Source organism: Bufo gargarizans, chromosome 7 (assembly GCF_014858855.1).
Source record: "Bufo gargarizans isolate SCDJY-AF-19 chromosome 7, ASM1485885v1, whole genome shotgun sequence".
Lineage (NCBI taxonomy): Eukaryota > Metazoa > Chordata > Amphibia > Anura > Bufonidae > Bufo > Bufo gargarizans.
In genome coordinates, this window is record NC_058086.1 from 105,086,914 (window position 1) to 105,107,549 (window position 20,636).

General features: G+C 43.7%; 1 protein-coding gene across 1 annotated transcript in view; it reads left to right on the forward strand.

The window, feature by feature from the left end:
- Positions 1-20,636, forward strand: part of OLFML2B (olfactomedin like 2B) — a 641,911-nt gene that overhangs the window by 301,975 nt on the left and 319,300 nt on the right. Inside the window, exon 4 of the mRNA XM_044300548.1 lies at positions 15,034-15,192. Within this exon, the coding sequence (XP_044156483.1) occupies positions 15,034-15,192 (159 nt within the window). The remainder of the gene's footprint in view (positions 1-15,033; positions 15,193-20,636) is intronic.

Here is a 20,636-nt window from a genome sequence, read left to right on the forward strand (position 1 = left end):
TAGTCGCGCGGGCTTCCCCCAACGGCTCGTTAGCACCCATCTTGCAAGGGGGCAGAGGGCCGCACTGTGTAACGAAGAACTGCTCGCGGTGAAATGGAGAGACAAGCGTGACGTTTACATGCTCTCCTCCATTCACGCAGACACGACAATACAAATTGAGCGAGCAACCCGTGTCATTGAAAAGCCCCTCTCAGTCCATGACTATAACCTTCACATGGGAGGGGTGGACTTCAATAACCAGATGTTGTCTCCGTATTTAGTTTCCCGCAGAACCAGACGCTGGTATAAGAAGGTGTCTGTATATTTAATTCAATTGGCTCTGTACAATAGTTTTGTTCTCTACAGTAAGGCTGGGAGAACTGGATCCTTCCTCAAATTTCAGGAAGAGATCATCGAGAACCTCCTGTATCCAGGAGGTTCCGTGGCCCCATCCACCAGTGTAGTTAGCCGTCTACACGAGCGACATTTCCCCAATGTCGTTGCTGGTACCTCAACCCACCCGTCACCCCGAAAAAGATGTTGTGTCTGTAGCAGGAGTGGAATAAGGCGTGACACCCGCTATTTCTGTCCTGACTGTCCTGACCACCCTGCCCTATGCTTAGGGGAGTGTTTCCGAAAGTACCACACACAGGTACACCTAGCATAGGGATCATCTCACCAGGATAGGGCCCATTCACTCACAGCTGCTGCAAACGTCTCCTTTCACATGGGACAAAGTGCATAACGCACTTCGCCACATCTTTGGGCGATTTGCGCTTTGCACATTGACCCATGGGGAAGGAGAGGTTTGTTCTATAAAGGTAAAAAAAAAAAAAAAAAAAAAACACCAGTAAGCAAACACGTTAATGTTTAGTTCAAAAAGTTAAACTTACATATTCTGTTCCAAAGTTAATAAAATTATTGCGTTGTGGCCTGGTTTTTTCTTTTTTTTTTTTTGTCTTTTTACCTTCCAGGTGGACCAAACGATCTACTAGCTGCAGCACCGATGTGCATTCTGACAGAAGCATTGCGCTGCTGTCAGATTACACGCAAGTCGGTGTATGCGGCGCTGCAAGATGGGATTTTCTCCTCTGCAGTGACAGATACGTTTGCCAAGGCATACGAGCTGAGGAGGAGGCGGCGTTCCTATGCTTTGGCAAACACTTTGTATATATATAAAAAAATAAAAAATCCCGGCAATGATTTATTCATCCACATCGATTGATGCGAATGAAGAAATCTGTGCCGTTCATTTTTTTCTTTCAGCCCAGAGGCTGAACGGAAAAAAAAATCTCATTACCTGTATGCTCAATATAAGGAGAATAGCAGAAACTCCTAATGCTGGCCATACATGTAATGATTGCGGAGACCCTCAAATGCCAGGGCAGCACAAACACCCCACAACTGACCCCATTTTGGAAAGAAGACACCCCAAGGTATTTGCTGAGGGGCATATTAAGTCTATGAAAGATTTAAATTTTTGTCCTAAGTTAGCGGAAAGTGAGACTTTGTGAGAAAAAACAAAAAAATATAAATTTCCGCTAACTTTTGCGAAAAAAAATAAAATTCTATGAACTTGCCAGGCCCCTCATTGGATACCTTGGGGTGTCTTCTTTCCAAAGTGGGGTCACATGTGGGGTATTTATACTGCACTGGCTTTTTAGGGGCCCTAAAGCGTGAGAAGAAGTCTGGGATCCAAATGTCTAAAAATGCCCTCCTAAAAGGAATTTGGGCACCTTTGCACATCTAGGCTGCAAAAAAGTGTGACACATCTGGTATTGCCGTACTCATAAGAAGTTGGGGAATGTGTTTTGGGGTGTCATTTTACATATACCCATGCTGGGTGAGATAAATATCTTGGTCAAATGCCAACTTTGTATAAAAAAATGGGAAAAGTTGTCTTTTGCCAAGATATTTCTCTCACCCAGCATGGGTATATGTAAAATGGAACCCCAAAACACATTCCCCAAATTCTCCTGAGTACGGTGATACCAGATGTGTGACACTTTTTTGATGCCAAGGTGGGCAAAGGGGCACATATTCCAAAGTGTACCTTTCGGATTTTGCAGGCCATTTTTTTACACATTTTGATTGCAAAGTACTTCTCACACATATGGGCCCCTAAATTGCCAGGGCAGTATAACTACGCCACAAGTGACCCTATTTTGGAAAGAAGACACCACAAGGTATTCTGTGAGGGGCATGGCGAGTTCCTAGAATTTTTTATTTTTTGTCGCAAGTTAGTGGAATATGAGACTTTGTAAGGAAAAAAGAGAAAAAAAAATTCATCATTTTCCGCTAACTTGTGACAAAAAAATAATAATTCTAGGAACTCGCAGTGCCCCTCACGGAATACCTTGGGGTGTCTTCTTTCCAAAATGGGGTCACTTGTGGCGTAGTTATACTGCCCTGGCAATTTAGGGGCCCAAATGTGTGAGAAGTACCTTGCAATCAAAATGTGTAAAAAATGACCGGCGAAACCCGAAAGGTGCACTTTGGAAGATGTGCCCCTTTGCCCACCTTGGCTGCAATAAAGTGTCACACATGTGGTATCGCCGTACTCAGGAGAAGTTGGGGAATGTGTTTTGGGGTGTCATTTTACATATACCCATGCTGGGTGAGAAAAATATCTTGGTCAAATGCCAACTTTGTATAAAAAAATGGGAAAAGTTGTCTTTTGCCAAGATATTTCTCTCACCCAGCATGGGTATATGTAAAATGACACCCCAAAACACATTCCCCAACTTCTCCTGAGTACGGCGATACCAGATGTGTGACACTTTTTTGCTGCCAAGGTGGGCAAAGGGGCACATATTCCAAAGTGCACCTTTCGGATTTCACCGGTCATTTTTTACACATTTTGATTGCAAAGTTCTTCTCACACATTTGGACCCCTAAATTGCCAGGGCAGTATAACTACCCCACAAGTGACCCCATTTTGGAAAGAAGACACCCCAAGGTATTCTGTGAGGGGCATGGTGAGTTCCTAGAATTTTTTATTTTTTGTCGCAAGTTAGTGGAATATGAGACTTTGTAAGAAAAAAATAAAAAAATAAAATCATCATCATTTTTCGCTAACTTGTGACAAAAAATAAAAAGTTCTATGAACTCACTATGCCCATCAGCAAATACCTTAGGGTGTCTACTTTCCGAAATGGGGTCATTTGTGGGGTTTTTCTACTGTTTGGGCATTGTAGAACCTCAGGAATCATGACAGGTGCTCAGAAAATCAGAGCTGTTTCAAAAAGCGGAAATTCACATTTTTGTACCATAGTTTGTAAACGCTATAACTTTTACCCAAACCATGTTTTTTTTTTTGCCCAAACATTTTTTTTTTAACAAAGACATGTAGAACAATAAATTTGGCGAAAAATTGATATATGGATGTCGTTTTTTTTTTTGCAAAATTTTACAGCTGAAAGTGAAAAATGTCATTTTTTTGCAAAAAAAATCGTTACATTTTGATTAGTAACAAAAAAAGTAAAAATGTCAGCAGCAATAAAATACCACCAAATGAAAGCTCCATTAGTGAGAAGAAAAGGAGGTAAAATTCATTTGGGTGGTAAGTTGCATGACCGAGCGATAAACTATGAAAGTAGTGTAGTGCCGAAGTGTAAAAAGTGGCCTGGTCATGAAGGGGGTTTCAGCTAGCGGGGCTGAAGTGGTTAAAGGGAACCTGTCACCTGGATTTTGTGTATAGAGCTGAGGACATGAGTTGCTAGATGGCCGCTACCACACCCGCAATACCCAGTCCCCATAGCTCTGTGTACTTTTATTGTGTAAAAATACCGATTTGATACATATGCAAATTAACCTGAGATGAGTCCTGTCCCTGACTCATCTTACGTACTGGACTCATCTTGGGTTAATTTGCATATGTATCAAATCAGGTTTTTTTACACAATAAAAGTACACAGAGCTATGGGGACTGGATATTGCGGATGTGCTAGTGGCCATCTAGCAACCCATGTCATCAGCTCTATACACAAAATCCCGGTGACAGGTTCCCTTTAAGTAGGGAGGAATCATAACTTCAGATGGAAAAAAATTATGAATATTCTAAAAAAAACAATATTCAGGAATTAACCTGAGATGAGTCCTGTCCCTGACTCATCTTACGTACTGGACTCATCTTGGGTTAATTTGCATATGTATCAAATCAGGTTTTTTTACACAATAAAAGTACACAGAGCTATGGGGACTGGATATTGCGGATGTGCTAGTGGCCATCTAGCAACCCATGTCATCAGCTCTATACACAAAATCCCGGTGACAGGTTCCCTTTAAGTAGGGAGGAATCATAACTTCAGATGGAAAAAAATTATGAATATTCTAAAAAAAACAATATATATATCACTATTGCTATATATATGTGTGTGTGTATATATATATATATATATATATATACAGTACAGACCAAAAGTTTGGACACACCTTCTCATTCAAAGAGTTTTCTTTATTTTCATGACTATGAAAATTGTAGATTCACACTGAAGGCATCAAAACTATGAATTAACACATGTGGAATTATATACATAACAAAACAGTGTGAAACAACTGAAAATATGTCATATTCTAGGTTCTTCAAAGTAGCCACCTTTTGCTTGGATTACTGCTTTGCACACTCTTGGCATTCTCTTGATGAGCTCCAAGAGGTAGTCACCTGAAATGGTTTTCACTTCACAGGTGTGCCCTGTCAGGTTTAATAAGTGGGATTTCTTGCCTTATAAATGGGGTTGGGACCATCAGTTGCGTTGTGGAGAAGTCAGGTGGATACACAGCTCATAGTCCTACTGAATAGACTGTTAAAAATTGTATTATGGCAAGAAAAAAGCAGCTAAGTAAAGAAAAACTAGTGGCCATCATTACTTTAAGAAATGAAGGTCAGTCAGTCCGAAAAATTGGGAAAACTTTGAAAGTGTCCCCAAGTGCAGTCACAAAAACCATCAAGCGCTACAAAGAAACTGGCTCACATGCGGACTGCCCCAGGAAAGGAAGACCAAGAGTCACCTCTGCTACGGAGGATAAGTTCATCCGAGTCACCAGCCTCAGAAATCGCAGGTTAACAGCAGCTCAGATTAGAGACCAGGCCAATGCCACACAGAGTTCTAGCAGCAGACACATCTCTAGAACAACTGTTAAGAGGAGACTTCATGGTAGAATATCTGCTAGGAAACCACTGCTAAGGACAGGCAACAAGCAGAAGAGACTTGTTTGGGCTAAAGAACACAAGGAATGGACATTAGACCAGTGGAAATATGTGCTTTGGTCTGATGAGTCCAAATTTGAGATCTTTGGTTCCAACCACCGTGTCTTTGTCGACGCAGAAAAGGTGAACAGATGGACTCTACATGCCTGGTTCCCACCGTGAAGCATGGAGGAGGAGGTGTGATGGTGTGGGGGTGCTTTGCTGGTGACACTATTTGGGATTTATTCAAAATTGAAGGCATACTGAACCAGCATGGCTACCACAGCATCTTGCAGCGGCATGCTATTCCATCCAGTTTGCATTTAGTTGGACCATCATTTATTTTTCAACAGGACAATGACCCCAAACACACCTCCAGGCTGTGTGAGGGCTATTTGACCATGAAAGAGAGTGGTCATCGGACCTGAACCCAATCGAGATGTTTGGGGTGAGCTGGACCGCAGAGTGAAGGCAAAAGGGCCAACAAGTGCTACGCATCTCTGGGAACTCCTTCAAGACTGTTGGAAGACCATTTCAGGTGACTACCTCTTGAAGCCCATCAAGAGAATGCCAAGAGTGTGCAAAGCAGTAATCAAAGCAAAAGGTGGCTACTTTGAAGAACCTAGAATATGACATATTTTCTGTTGTTTCACACTTTTTTGTTATGTATATAATTCCACATGTGTTAATTCATAGTTTTGATGCCTTCAGTGTTAATCTACAATTTTCATAGTCATGAAAATAAAGAAAACTCTTTGAATGAGAAGGTGTGTCCAAACTTTTGGTCTGTACTGTATATATATATTTTTTTTGAATATTCTTCAATGACGAATATTCTAAAAAATGAATATATAGCAATAGTGCTATATATTCGTTTTTTAGAATATTCGTCATTTTTTTCCATCTGAAGTTATGATTCCTCCCTGCATAAAATGCTTGTCAAGCAACTTAAGCAGGGAGAAATCATGACTTCAGATGGAAAAAAAAATACAATTATTCTAAAAAACTAATATATAGCCCTATATTGAATATACTGCTGTATATTCGTTTTTTAGAATATTTGTCATGTTTTTTTATTCAGATGAAGTCATGATTCCTCCCTGCTCAAGTTGCTTGTGGGCCAATGACTCATTGGCCCACAAGCAAGAAGCAGGGAGGAATCATGTGTTCAGATGGAAAAAATGACGAATATTTGAAAAACAAATATATAGCACTATATTCGAAATATTTGCGAACTCTCGAAGTGCCGATTTTCGCAAACAAAATTCGCTATTGAAATATTCGCACTCAACACTATATTCTTTCTATATAGTGCACTGGGGTAGTGCAGCATTGGTTGGTGGTTTTGCTGTGTTACCTCAGCTACACAGAGTGACAAACATTGAAACAAATCATTTCTACTGGTGTGATATACCAGTTGCCCCCCCCCCCCCCCCAAAAAAAAGCTGATTGAAGCAGGGGTGTTATATACCAATTATATACTTTCTAAATAGTGCATTTGGGTAGCGCAGCATTGGTTTGCGGTATTGCTGCATTACCTCAGTTAAAGATAGAGACAAACGACATTGGAACAACGAACCCTCTGTGGCCTAAAATACAATTTTCCTAGGCTCAAACAGGGCACATTTCAGAGAATTTCCCTTTAAGATGCATACAAATGTCCCCAGATTAAGATACATATTTTTTGTTGGAATTTTTGTCATTGATCCCCCTCTAGTATGTCACTGTCCATGTTGTGGGACTATTTGTGCTCTTCTACTAAGTATGTGGTGGCTGTTAATATGAGCTGAAGGTTTTTTAAGGTTCGCCTGCAATTAAAGTGAATGGGGTCGGCCACGTCATCATCGTCACCTTCACCACCACTGACATTAGAGATCTCAAAGTAAACAGCAACAGCAGGAAGCTCCCTCTTCGGGAAAATCTGGGTACTGTCGTCAGACCGCTGGGTGGCAGTTGTTGATACCTCCTCCTTCACATCCGATGCCAAGAATGGCTGCGCATCGGTAAGATCTAGGAATGGATGAAAACATTTCCTCTGACATGAGTGGAGGGGCTATGGTGGTGGTGGTTGTGGTGTCTTTGGGGGTGCACACAGCAAAGAGTGAGGAGAGTGCAGATACAGAGGATGAGGAGGGTGCAGAAGCGGAAGGCTGAGCCACTCAACCAACTCTGGTGTGTCCTTTGACGTAATTGCATGCACCTTCTCCAACTTCCCACTTAGGCTCCGGCCTCGTGCACCCGCCCGACCCCTACCAACCCTGCGAAACGGCCTGCCTCTTCCTCTGCCTGTCATTTTCAAAATGTCCCTGTGTCAAAGTCCCTAGAGAAGAGCGGTATTTGTGGAAGCAGGTATATTGCAGGCCTCAATCAGTATTTGGTGAAAGCTGGTATATTGCACCCCTCAACCAGTATTTTGTGGAAGCAGGTATATAGAACCCCTTAATCAGTATTTTATAGAAGCAGGTATATCACACCCCTCAATCAGTATTTTGTGGAAACAGCTACGGTATATAGAACACCTGAATTAATATTTGGTGGAAGCAGGTATATCGCACCCCTCAATCAGTATTTTGTGGAAACAGCTACGGTATATAGAACACCTGAATTAATATTTGGTGGAAGCAGGTATATCGCACCCCTCAATCAGTATTTTGTTGAAGTCTGTGTATTGCAGGCCCCAATCAATATTTTGTTGAAGCAGGTATTTAGAACCCCTCTATCAGTATTTTGTAGAAGCAGGTATATTGCACCAATCAATCAGTATTTTGTGGAAACAGGTATATAGAACACCTGACACAATATTTGGTGCAAGCAGTTATATCGCACCAGACAAACGCTATTTTGTGGGAGCCTATGTGTCGCAGGCCTCAATCAATATCTGGTGGAAGCAGGTATATAGAACCCCTAATCAGTACTTCGTTGAAGCAGGTATATCGCACCCCTCAATCAGTATTTTGTGGAATCAGGTATATCGCAGGCCTCAATCTGTATTTTGTGGAAGCAGGTATATCAAACCCCTTAATCAGTATTTTGTGGATGCAGGTATATCGCACCCCTCAATCTGTATTTTGTGGAAGCAGGTATATCAAACCCCTTAATCAGTATTTTGTGGAAGCAGGTATATCGCACTCCTCAATCAATATTTTGTAGAAACAGATGATAAAGATGCCCCTAACTCAGGGCCGATCTTGTTTTCTCTACTGGTCCAAATTAGTAGTAACCCAAGGGTTTTACTTGCATAGAAGAAAATAACTATGACACACACACTGGAGTCAAAGCAAATTCTCCTTTATTAAACTTCCTATTACATTAGGAAGTACAGCAGTTTATAAAGTCATCAGAGGGGCATCCCCCTGAGGCATGTGGCATTGTTACATTGGCTAACATATTAAAATAATGAAAGAAATAACACTTAGCGTCTGCTCATTGTGCATATTTTTACTAACTGTGGTATGTGAACTATGTAAATATCTAGCTATAATCTAGCTATAGGTGCCATCTTGTAATGGAGTTCTCTAACTGCAGAAAAAACATATATGAATTAGCAAGGAGGCATGTTCTTTTGGGTAGGATGGAACCTTTGTGCTCTGGAGAAGATAAGGTATTGTCTGAGAGCTAAAGTATGTGGGAGCTTTCTTAGCTGAATCAAAGAATGTAGTCCATATCTCTATCAGTCCCCCCTTGGACCTCATTCTTTCCCTAACGAAAGCCTAGCACATCTTTCCCCATGCTTCAAATCCTCTTCGCCAGCTCACATGACAACCTAGCCTAGTGTATATACTCCCATGACACTGGACTTAGCATGGGAAAGTCAGATGTCAGTGCCTATGGTCGATGATCTCCAGGTGGCGTCGTAAGTAGAGGGGGAACCAACAGAGCTGAGTGGACTTTGTCTCCCATCCTCATGGAATTCTCTCATGATCATCTCCGGGGTAGCCTCAGCTGCAGCTTTGAGCAGAAGCCTCCTAATGCAGGGGATGACACAACAAACAATTACTGCAGGGATCAATAACACCATGATTATAATCATTCCGTAACAAGGTCTGCTTCCAATTCTTAATCAAGTTTTCAAACCAATTTTCCAATGAACTATCCACCCCAGAATTTTTCTTTAACTCTTCTGAGAGAGATGTAAGCCCCTTTGCCCTGATCTGACCATTTGGTCCTAAGTTATTGGGAATTACAGTACAGCAGGTTTCACCAATCATTTTGCACACACCACCCTTTTCTGCTAGTAGCATGTCCAGGGCCATTCTATTTTAGAATGCTAGAACACTAGTGAGCCCCAGCTACTCCACTATACCCTTTAATGCATCTCTGGTGTAATTCACAAATCTCTGCTGATTGTAATAGATGTAGTCGATCCAATCCACATTTTTGTTTATATTAACTATAGGGATTAAAGATTCAAACCCTGCTGCCACTTGACTTCTGGCTTTGAACTTATCTGGGACCCTCCTGGGCACTCCTCTAGCATATATAGATACGTGGGAATCTAGGCTGCCTTCTGGGCTGCTATCCTACCTTCTCCTCACCACTGTCTCTCCTTGGGCATAACCAAATCCGAACCCAGGGATTTATTATTTTCTCAATGGTTTTCTCCCAGTCAAGGGGATTAAATACATGGAAGGGCATCAACACTAGGTTTAAGGCACATTGCCCATGCCAGACAATTGTTAACTTTGTCCTCAGATCACATCCCCTAATGCTTGAGTCTGGTTCATCAAATGACTTTGATAGGGTTCATCGGTGGTATTCACCACAGTTCCACAATACCCCTGACCATGTTTTTCCCTTTTTTGCCCTCTATCTTGAAACAGGTGTAATTCCCTTTGTATATGGTTATCCCTCCCTTAAGATTGGGAACTTCTCTTCCCAAACCTTGCATTCAGTCATGTCCGGAGTCTGATTCACATGCATGCTTCTAAAACATGGCTGGGACTTAGGTGAAGGGGAACAGTTCCTAAGTGTGGTCTGGCTGTGGCACAGATGATACACCCAGATCTGTTTACCTGTGATGCTGTGTACTTCATCCATTCCAAACAAAAATTACGGTCAGAAAATCCTGTTTCCACTGCCAATGTCTTCTCTACAGTAAATAGGGGTCTAGCTACTTTCCCTAGTAACAAGGGGTTGGGATCTTGTATTGGCAGTGAACTAGGGGTGGGATTTGGGACAGGCCTGTCTGCGATGTCCTTAAGGTGGAACTGTCCCCAAGGCCCATATTTATCAGATGGATATTTCCTCAAAACATACATTCTAGTCTGTTGGTTAGGGGGATTCTATTGTCAGTATCAATGGATGACAACCCATTGATCTGTAGGATATTTTTGACATGTTATGAGCTGAGTTTTTCCCATATTCTTGGTATTCAAATACATTCTGGTTACAAGAGGTTTTCCCCTTTTATCCTTTCTTTGCATCCCCTCAGCTGGTTTGTATCCCCAGCTGACTCCTATATTCGTGAGTACATCGGACCAGGCTGCAAAGAACTCATTATTGGTCCTGGTAACACATACATAGTATTGCAGGGAAGCAATATCAAACATTGAACTGTCATGACATCTGCAATCAGCAACATCACAGAAGTCAAATTCAAAGACCTGTATTGGCTCTGTGGTATTCACCCAGAAGACCCATGTGCCACTTGAGGCATCTGAGGCCCAATATGAACATTGGGCCGTATACGCTCCCACAAGACCCACACCCCCTCCAAACAGGAAGACCAGAAAGGACATCATTCTCAGCAGGCCTCCGGGTGGGGGGGCTGGAACCTTCTTACAGTGTGAAGCGTGTATCCAGGATGTCTTCCCCTCAAGTTTCACAGACGTATAAGTAGTTAGCAGAACCTGGAATGGGCCATCAAATCTGGGCTCCAGAGTCTTTCTGACATGCCTTTTCACCACAACCCAATCTCCTGTCTGAAGGGTATGACTTCCAGGAATCTGTCTGGGATCTGCAAGTGAAGAGAATACTCAAAAATGTAGGTCAGTCAGGTGTTTACACAGAGCAGATACATAGGCAGACAAGCAATCATATTGCAAAGCAAGTTCTTGGGGAAAATACTGTCCTAACTTGGGGCACTTCCAAACAAAATCTCTAAAGGGGACAGCTTTCCTTCCCCCTAGGGGTATGTCTGACACTGGATAGCGCAAATGGAAGAGTCTCTGGCCATGGTCTACCAGTCTCTTGAGCCATTTTCAGCATTTTTAGTTTCAATGTGCCGTTCAGTCTTTAGATTTTTGCTGCTACTTTGTGGTCTATACGCGGTATGAAAGGCAAGGTGAGTCCCCAGTGTGGCCATATCTCCTGAAGGCAGTTCCTTGATCACTCTCTATCACTTCAGGTACCCCAAATCTGCAGACAACCTCATTTAACAACTGCTTCACGTTGTCTTCGCTGTCTGATTCTTCACAGGATAGGCTTCAGGCCATCCAGAGAACATGTCTATGACCACCAGAGCATACTGGAATCTCTGTGCAGGGGGCATCTGTATGTGGTCAATCTAGATCCTTTGGAAGGGCTAGAGAGGTTTTGGTGAACACTTGACATTTTCCCAGGGTTGCATCTGGCACAGACCATGCAGCTGATTGTATATCGGGCAGTGTACATGGAGATGGCTGGAGCCAAGAAGATGGAGGATATGAGGTTATTCATGGCTTCCTTCCCAAGATGAGTATTGCCATGTGCCCACGCCACAGTTACAGGGTAAAGACTTCGGGGTAGGCATATTAGATGCCCAAGCTTCCACATGTAATCATCATCTGAGTCTGGTCCCGCTCCCTTCCTACTCCATTCAGACACTTCTTCATCTGATCCTTCATTCTGTCTGTCTATCAGGCACCATTTGTCTCCATAGACTCCTTTAGGAAGTCCTTCAGAAGTTTTCTCCACCTTTCTTCGGGCATGGACCTTCTGTGGCAGGGTGGGACCCATGTGGCATCTGAGTCTCGTCTCTTATGACCTTTGACCATGTCTGGGCTACCATTGTCTTCACCTCCTCCCTTCTCCTCGTTACAGCTTTCTTTGCTGCTCTGTCAGCTCTTCCATTATCAGACACAACCATGCCTGGTTCTAGGTTGAGTGGCGAGAGCCACAGCTCAGTCTAGTCCTTTATTACCTGTCACAGCTCTGCGGCGGTGTGCTGTTTGTCACCTAAAACAGATCAGTTTAAGCAGGGCCTGTTGCAGCTCCCCCACTGAAGTGCCACACGGCTTTCAGCTACTGACTGATGTCTGACTGGTGCTGCAAGATAATAATTCAGAGGTGGAAGTGGAGGAGGAGGCGGAGGAGGAGAAGGGGAGGTTGCATCCACTAACATAGGTGGCGACGGAAACCCTGATGAAAGTAGGGCCTGCAATACTTGGTGTCGGTAGCACCTGTGCCATCCCAGGGTATGACTCGCTCCCGGCCTCCACAACATTCACCCAATGTGCCGTCAGGGAAATGTAGCTTCCCTGGCCAAAAGCACTTGTCCACGTGTCAGTCGTTAAGTGGACCTTCCCAATAACTGCGTTGGTCAGGGCAAGGGTGATGTTATGGGACACATGCTGGTGTAAGGCTGGGACTGCACACCGTGAAAAATATTGGCGGCTGTGGACAGAGTACCGCAAGACTTCTGCCGCCTGATGGCCTCAGTGTCCACAAGCCTAAATGGCAACATTTCCAGGGCCAGCAATTTGGAAAGGTGCATATGTAGTGCTATGGTCTGTGGGCTGGTGCCTGGGTATTTGCACTTTTGTTCAAAGGCCTGGGGTATAGACATCTGCACGCTGGGACACAGAAGTGGATGTGCTAGCTGATGGTGCTTTCAAAGGTCCAGGTGTATGGTGGGAAGCATCCGGGCCTGCGTCTTGGACAGGGGATTGGCCAGAAAGTAACACAGTGGAAGAGGATGCAGTAGTGTGACCCGCAGACACTGGTTGTGGACCCAGGAGTTCAGTCCACCTATTAGGGTGCTTTGATGCCATGTGGAGGATCATGCTGGTGGTGGGGAGTTTGCTAGTGTTCACGCCCTTGCTCATTTTGGTACGAAAAAGGTTGCAAATGACAATTCTTTTATCATCCGCACTTTCCTCAAAAAAGCATCAGACTGCGGAACACCTACCTCTTGTCAAGAGAGATTGCCGCAAGGGGGTGCTCTGGGGAACAGGCCTGTTTGGTGTGGCCAGCCTTCTCCCTTTTGCCACCCCACTGCATCTTCCAGCCTGTTGCAGTGCTGCGGATCTCTCCCCCTCATCGTCCAGCACCTCCTCTTCCACTTCCTCACTCTGGTCATCCTCCTGAATTGTTGACCTAAGAACAACCTCCGTTATTGACAACTGTGTCTCATCCTCATCATGAACCTCTTGAGACACTAATTGCGGTTGACTTATTGGCAACTGTGTCTCATCATCATAATCCACCTTGTGAAACACTAATTGCTGTTCCCCACCATCATCTTCTTTTGACTGTGGATGCTTAAGAGTTTGGGAATCAGTGCACAAGATCCCTTCATGTCTCTCTTCAAGCGGGGTTGGCGAGAGTCCCAAATTAAGGAATGGCGATGAAATCGGTATCGTGGATTAGTGTCTTTCTTGTGCTCTGGCAGCAGGCACAGTTTCACCGCACCCAGGGACACGGCCTCTGCGTGCACCATCAGCAGCACGGCAACTTCCCTGTATGCTTGCAAGTATGTCACACGTACAGTAGCGCAGGTTTTGTAAGTGTATGCATAAATAAAGTACACAGAATAAGTAAAATAATCTTGATATCACGCTCTATCTGTCAGTTTTAGCTGCAATGTGAATAAGCCCCCCTCACACCCTCCGTATGGACTAAGCTGTGGGATGTCACACATCTGAGTTACCTTTACTCTAGATGTTTTCTCCCAAGTCCTAGCTCCTTTTGGGATGTGTCTGCAGTTTTTTTGCATGCACAGGTCAGGTCAGAGTGTCCTGAACCTAGATGAGCACCCAGACCGGCAGCTCCTTTAGTTTAATCTCGTGGTTCACGCTCGTACAGAGCAGGAGTGACGTCACTACTGTGACTACAGGTACTCACAGATACCACTAAGCCTCAACGCGTTTTGAATAGAGTTGCTATCCTTCTTCAGGAATATTGTGCCTAAGGCCTAAGCCAGTCATTGTGGATGTTCTTTCTACCCGTTTTTTCTACAGACATATACACTTCTGCACTTTATTGTAGTTTTATTATGGATCAATTGTGTTAGATTAATTTCACTATAGGTAGATCAATGTATGAGTTATATTTATCTTTTCTGGCACAGATATTTATTATTATTTCTGATTGAGCTGCAATATTGCTATTTGAAAAATTATCTGAGATATCCTTCATAGGGACCAAACTACACCACGGTCTCCACCATACCACGGTCACCATATACCAAGACACCTATTGTTGAATATCTCGGATATTAGTGATTTTACATAATTCATTTTTTTTACACTATATTGTTTTATATACCTTTATATATTTATATGTACAAATAAAACATCTGTTATTACTATACAAAAAAAAAAGTGTCTATATACGTTGGATGAATCCCTCCAAATGAGGTGTGCACAACCATTTTATATTTTCAAGTATAAAAAGCAAAGATAGGTGGGAGGCCCTGTTACCGAGAATAATCACAACATGTATATTTAAGGAACATCCTTTACAAGGCACAATTTGTTTCATAATTAAATAATGCATATGCCGTTATGACTTCCATAAAACCAATCTAAAGATCTGTATATGTTCTCCTTGTTGACTGCACAACTCATTTGTGCAAATTTTTAGCTCCACTGTTTTTGTTTAATTCTATTATAAAGCATCTCAGTCTTAATAACTTGTGCACAATTAAATGTCCTCCTAAAATATAGGTCATTTCTAAGAGGATCAAAACAAAGCAAGAGGAAATTAAAGACAGTGTGGATGAGAAGAATAAGAAAGCAAAGCGAAATATTACTCTAGATGAGAACCTCAGCAACCTTGGCAAAATTCTACAGAGAGATGTAGCTGCAGTCTTCAGTTCCACACATGTATGTATATTAATATATTTTTGTTATTGTATACTTATAAAGAAAACAAGAATGCAGATGTGTTTTTCTTAGGCCTCATGCACACGACAGTTTTTTTTCACGGTCCGCAAAAACGGGGTCCGTGGGTCCGTGATCAGTTTTTTCGTCCGTGGGTCTTCCTTGATTTTTGGAGGATCCACGGACATGAAAAAAAAGTCGTTTTGGTGTCCGCCTGGCCGTGCGGAGCCAAACGGATCCGTCCTGAATTACAATGCAAGTCAATGGGGACGGATCCGTTTGATGTTGACACAATATGGTGCCATTTCAAACGGATCCGTCCCCATTGACTTTCAATGTAAAGTCTGGAGTTCTTTTATACCATCGGATTGGAGTTTTCTCCAATCCGATGGTATATTTTAACTTGAAGCGTCCCCATCACCATGGGAACGCCTCTATGTTAGAATATACTGTCGGATATGAGCTACTTCGTGAACCTCAGATCCGACAGTATATTCTAACACAGAGGCGTTCCCATGGTGATGGGGACGCTTCAGGTTAGAATACACTACAAACTTTGTACAAGACTGCCCCCTGCTGCCTGGCAGCACCCGATCTCTTACTGGGGGATATGATAGCACAATTAACCCCTTTAGGTGCGGCACCTAAAGGGGTTAATTGTACTATCATATTCCCCTGTAAGAGATCAGGGCTGCCAGGCAGCAGGGGGCAGCCCCCCCCTCCCCAGTTTGAATATCGTTGGTGGCACAGTGTGCCCCCACCATCGCCCCCCCCCCTCCCTCCCTCTATTGTATTAAATCGTTGGTGGCACAGTGTGCCAACCACCATCGGCCCCCCTCCCTCCCTCTATTGTATTAAATCGTTGGTGGCACAGTGTGCCAACCACCATCGGCCCCCCCTCCCTCCCTCTATTGTATTAAATCGTTGGTGGCACAGTGTGCCAACCACCATCGGCCCCCCTCCCTCCCTCTATTGTATTAAATCGATGGTGGCACAGTGTGCCAACCACCATCGCCCCCCCCCTCCCTCTATAGCAGTAACATTGGTGGCAGTGTGCGGTCTCAACAGTAGAAGATTCATACTTACCTGCTTGCTGCTGCGATGTCTGTGTCCGGCCGGGAGCTCCTCCTACTGGTAAGTGAAAGGTCTGTGCGGCGCATTGCTAAAGAACTGTCACTTACCAGTAGGAGGAGCTCCCGGCCGTTCACAGACATCGCAGCTCCCAGGTAAGTATGAATCTTCTACTGTTGAGACCGCACACTGCCACCAATGTTACTGCTTTAGAGGGAGGGGGGGGGGGGCGATGGTGGTTGGCACACTGTGCCACCAACGATTTAATACAATAGAGGGAGGGAGGGGGGCCGATGGTGGTTGGCACACTGTGCCACCAACAATTTAATACAATAGAGGGAGGGAGGGGCGCCGATGGTGGTTGGCACACTGTGCCACCAACGATTTAATACAATAGAGGGAGGGAGGGGGGGCGATGGTGGGGGCACACTGTGCCACCAACGATATTCAAACTGGGGAGGGGGGGGTCTGCCCCCTGCTGCCTGGCAGCCCTGATCTCTTACAGGGGAATATGATAGTACAATTAACCCCTTTAGGTGCCGCACCTGAAGGGGTTAATTGTGCTATCATATCCCCCTGTAAGAGATCGGGTGCTGCCAGGCAGCAGGGGGCAGTCTTGTACAAAGTTTGCAGTGTATTCTAACTAGAAGCGTCCCCATCACCATGGGAACGCTTCTGTGTTAGAATATACTGTCGGAAATGAGTTTTCACGAAGTGAAAACTTAGATCAGAAAAAGCTTTTTTGCAGACGGATCTTCGGATCCGTCTGTATGAAAGCAACCTACGGCCACGGATCACGGACACGGATGCCAATCTTGTGTGCATCCGTGTTCTTTCACGGACCCATTGACTTGAATGGGTCCGTGAACCGTTGTCCGTCAAAATAATAGGACAGGTCATATTTTTTGGACGGACAGGATACACGGATCACGGCCTCGGCTGCAAAACGGTGCATTTTCCGATTTTTCCACGGACCCATTGAAAGTCAATGGGTCCGCGAAAAAAAAACGGAAAACGGCACAACGGCCACGGGTGCACACAACGGTCGTGTGCAGGAGGCCTTAAATGGCTTCTCCGTGAATGATTTAAAATGGCAGCCAGCAGCCTGCCCTAGAATGTTTGCAGGACTACTTGCATCCACTTGCAAAGCTGCCTAGGGGGTGTGTTTTTTTCTTTCTGTAAGCCTGCACAGTCGTGATGGCATATCATAGGCAGGATCACCTCTTTACCCTTTATTGTATTTATCTGTTTATTTTATGCACTTATATAGCACTACTATATTCCGCAGCGCTTTACAGACATTAGCAACCAACTGTCCCCAATGGGTCTCACAATCTAAGGTCCCTATCAGTTTGTCTTTAGAGTGTGGGAGAAAAATGGAGTACTCGGAGGAAACCCACGCAAACAAGGGGAAAACATACAAAATCCATGCATATGTTGTCCTTCGAACCTAGGACCCCAGCGCTGCAAGGCACCAGTGCTAACCACATTTATTTGTAGTTCAATGTAATATGTAGTGAGGCCCCAACCATCACCCCCTAGGCAGCTCTGGAAGTTTAGGCAACCAGTCCTGCTCACATTTTAGGACAGGTTGCTGGTGGCTATTTTAAATAATTCCCAGTTGAAGGTATTTCAAGATGTGTGGCAAGATAAAAAAAAAAAATACATTTTGCAGTATTATGTCACAAGATGTCCAACCTATATGTGTATATGTGATGGCCACACAGTGGTTATGTTATGGATTTCAGACTGTTTTAGTGGGCCACAATGTTAGTGGCATCCTGAACAATTGGAGTCCTTAAAAGCTATGGATATTTTGGGGGGCAATTTTTTGTATCCTTGCATTCTACTTATTTTTAGCTAAAATCCATAGCAACCGCTGCATTTGTGGGGTTACAGTGAGGGAGAAGGTTCCCTCGCTTCAGTTGGTTGCTATGACAGCTTCGGGCCTTGAGAAGGCTCTCAGCCCTGTCATAGCAAGCTGTAAAAAGCTGCCTGAGGCCCAGCCTTATAGGTAAGCTGTGAAATTCCCTTAGAATACAATAGTTTTCAATTTCAGTCCATGAGGCAAGCGATCAGAAGATGCATCCAAACATGTCTGAACTATAAAAAATGTTAAATATTTTTTCCTGACTGCTATAATACAAAAAAATACAAATCTAACATTCAATATTTTTAGTCACCTTTCCGCCCCTAAAAAAATTGAATAAAAAGTGATAAAAAATTCATATATACCCCAAAATGGTATCACTAAAAACTAAGGGGGTCATTTATGAATCAGAAATGCGCCTAAATTAGGCTTATTTTAGGCACAGATGACCATCTGCGACTTTTCCCCACTCACACCAGGTCTAAAATTGTGCGCATGGTGTGGGCGCGGAAGGAGACAGGCCAGCAGGCCCATCTCATTCATCATTTTCTATGCCAGTTTAAGGCATAGAAAATGGTCTAAATGTAATACAGCTCGGAAGCTGGCTTACATTTAGAAATGGCGCTGGATGTAACAAAGGCCAAAGTTATGGAGAGACCTGCCCCTCTTCATAACTTTGCCGGATCCATCGCCAGCTATGGGGCTTTATTAAGACCAGCGTCTAAAACGTCAGTCTTAATATATGTGCCCCTAAAATTCTTCTTTGAAAAAAGAGAAAAATAGTTATGGGTGTCAGAAAATGGCAATTTAAAGAAAATGTATCTTTTTTTCAAAGGTGTTTTTTAATTAAAAAATAGTAAAGCATTATAAAACTATAAAAATGTAATGTTGCCATAATTGAATGGACTCACAGAATAAGGAAGTCATGTAATTTTAAAGGGGAGCATGAAAATGCAATGAAAGCTACAGGTGGCATATTATAGAGCAGGCTTTATGGTAAAAGATTCAGTAAAACATGCAATTTATTAAATTAGATTCCCGCTCATTCTGAGCTTTGAAGTTAAAGGGGTTGTCCAGGTTCACAGCTGAAACCTGACATACCTCCGTTTTCCCCCCGGCAGCCCCCCTGACATAAGCATCAGAGCAGTTCATGCTCCGATGCTCTCCTTTGGAGTTCGCTAAATCGCGCAGGGCAAAGGCATTTTTGGGAGATCCGGTGACGTACCAGGGCTCTCCATGGGGCTGCGAGGAACCCGGTGACGTCACCAGCACTGATGGGCGGGAATTAGCACTGCTCTAGCCAGTAAAACGGCTAGGGCAGCGCTAAAGCCCGCCCATCAGAGCCGGTGACACCGAACACACTGCCGGGTGGAAGTTTCTGCCCGACAGTGTGTTATTGAAAACAAAATAGACCTTGCTCTGCGCAATCTAGCACAGGGCAAGGAAGCGCATCAGAGCATGAGATGCTCCGATGCTAGCCTCAGGGAGACTGCCTGGGTGAAAATAAGGGTATGTCCGGGTTCAGCTATGAACCCGGACAACCCCTTTAAGGAGGCGTCCTATCAGTCATTGACAGCCTTTTATTTATTACTGTGAATACAGAGATAGCTGTCAATCACTGATAGGCTGCCTCCTTGATGTCAAAGCCCAGAATGAGTGGGAATATAAATGAATCTTCTCATACAAAATTCTATATAATTTTGCTCAGCTTTAGGGATGCTGGGACCCATGGATGTTCAGATTCGGTGGGTTCGGCCGAACTTTATTTCAAAGTTCGCTTTGGGTCCCAAACTTGACCTGTACCCCATTAAAGTCAAAGGGGACCCAAACTTTGGGGTTGTAAAATGGCTGTAAAAAAGTCATAGAAGGGCTGCAAAAGTAACCAAAATAGGGGTAAGAGCAGTGCCCTGCAAACAAATGTGGATAGGGAAATGACTCAACATAAAATACATAAAAATGAAAACTAATAGTCTTGAACCAGAAGGTGGAGGTCCGAGTGGAGTAGGAAGTTGAGGAGGCTGTAGACATGGTGGTGTAGGTCGAAGAGGTAGAGGAGGAAGCCAACATGTTTTTTGTTTTTTTTGTTAATTCTGTGTGTGACCTTTAGCCATTTTTGGGGTGCAGCCGGTATACTGCTCTACTCTGCCAATATAATAAATAATAATCTTGAGCCAGGTGGTGGAGGTTCGAGTGGAGGAGGAGGTGGATGTGGCGGTGTAGGAGGAAGAGGTAGCCAACTTATAATTATTTTTTTATGTATATTTTTTGTTTGTGGAGGCCCCAAAACATTGGGAAATGGCAAAGAGAACTTGCAAACTGTGCTGGAGTATAAGGCCCCTTTCACACAAGCGAGTTTTCCACGTGGTGCAATACGTGATGCGAACGCATTGCGCCCACAATGAATCCGGACCCATTAATTTCAATGGGTCTGTGTACATGAGCGTTGTTTTTCACGCATTACTTCTGTGTTGTGTGAAAATCGCTGAATGTTCTAGATTCTGCATTT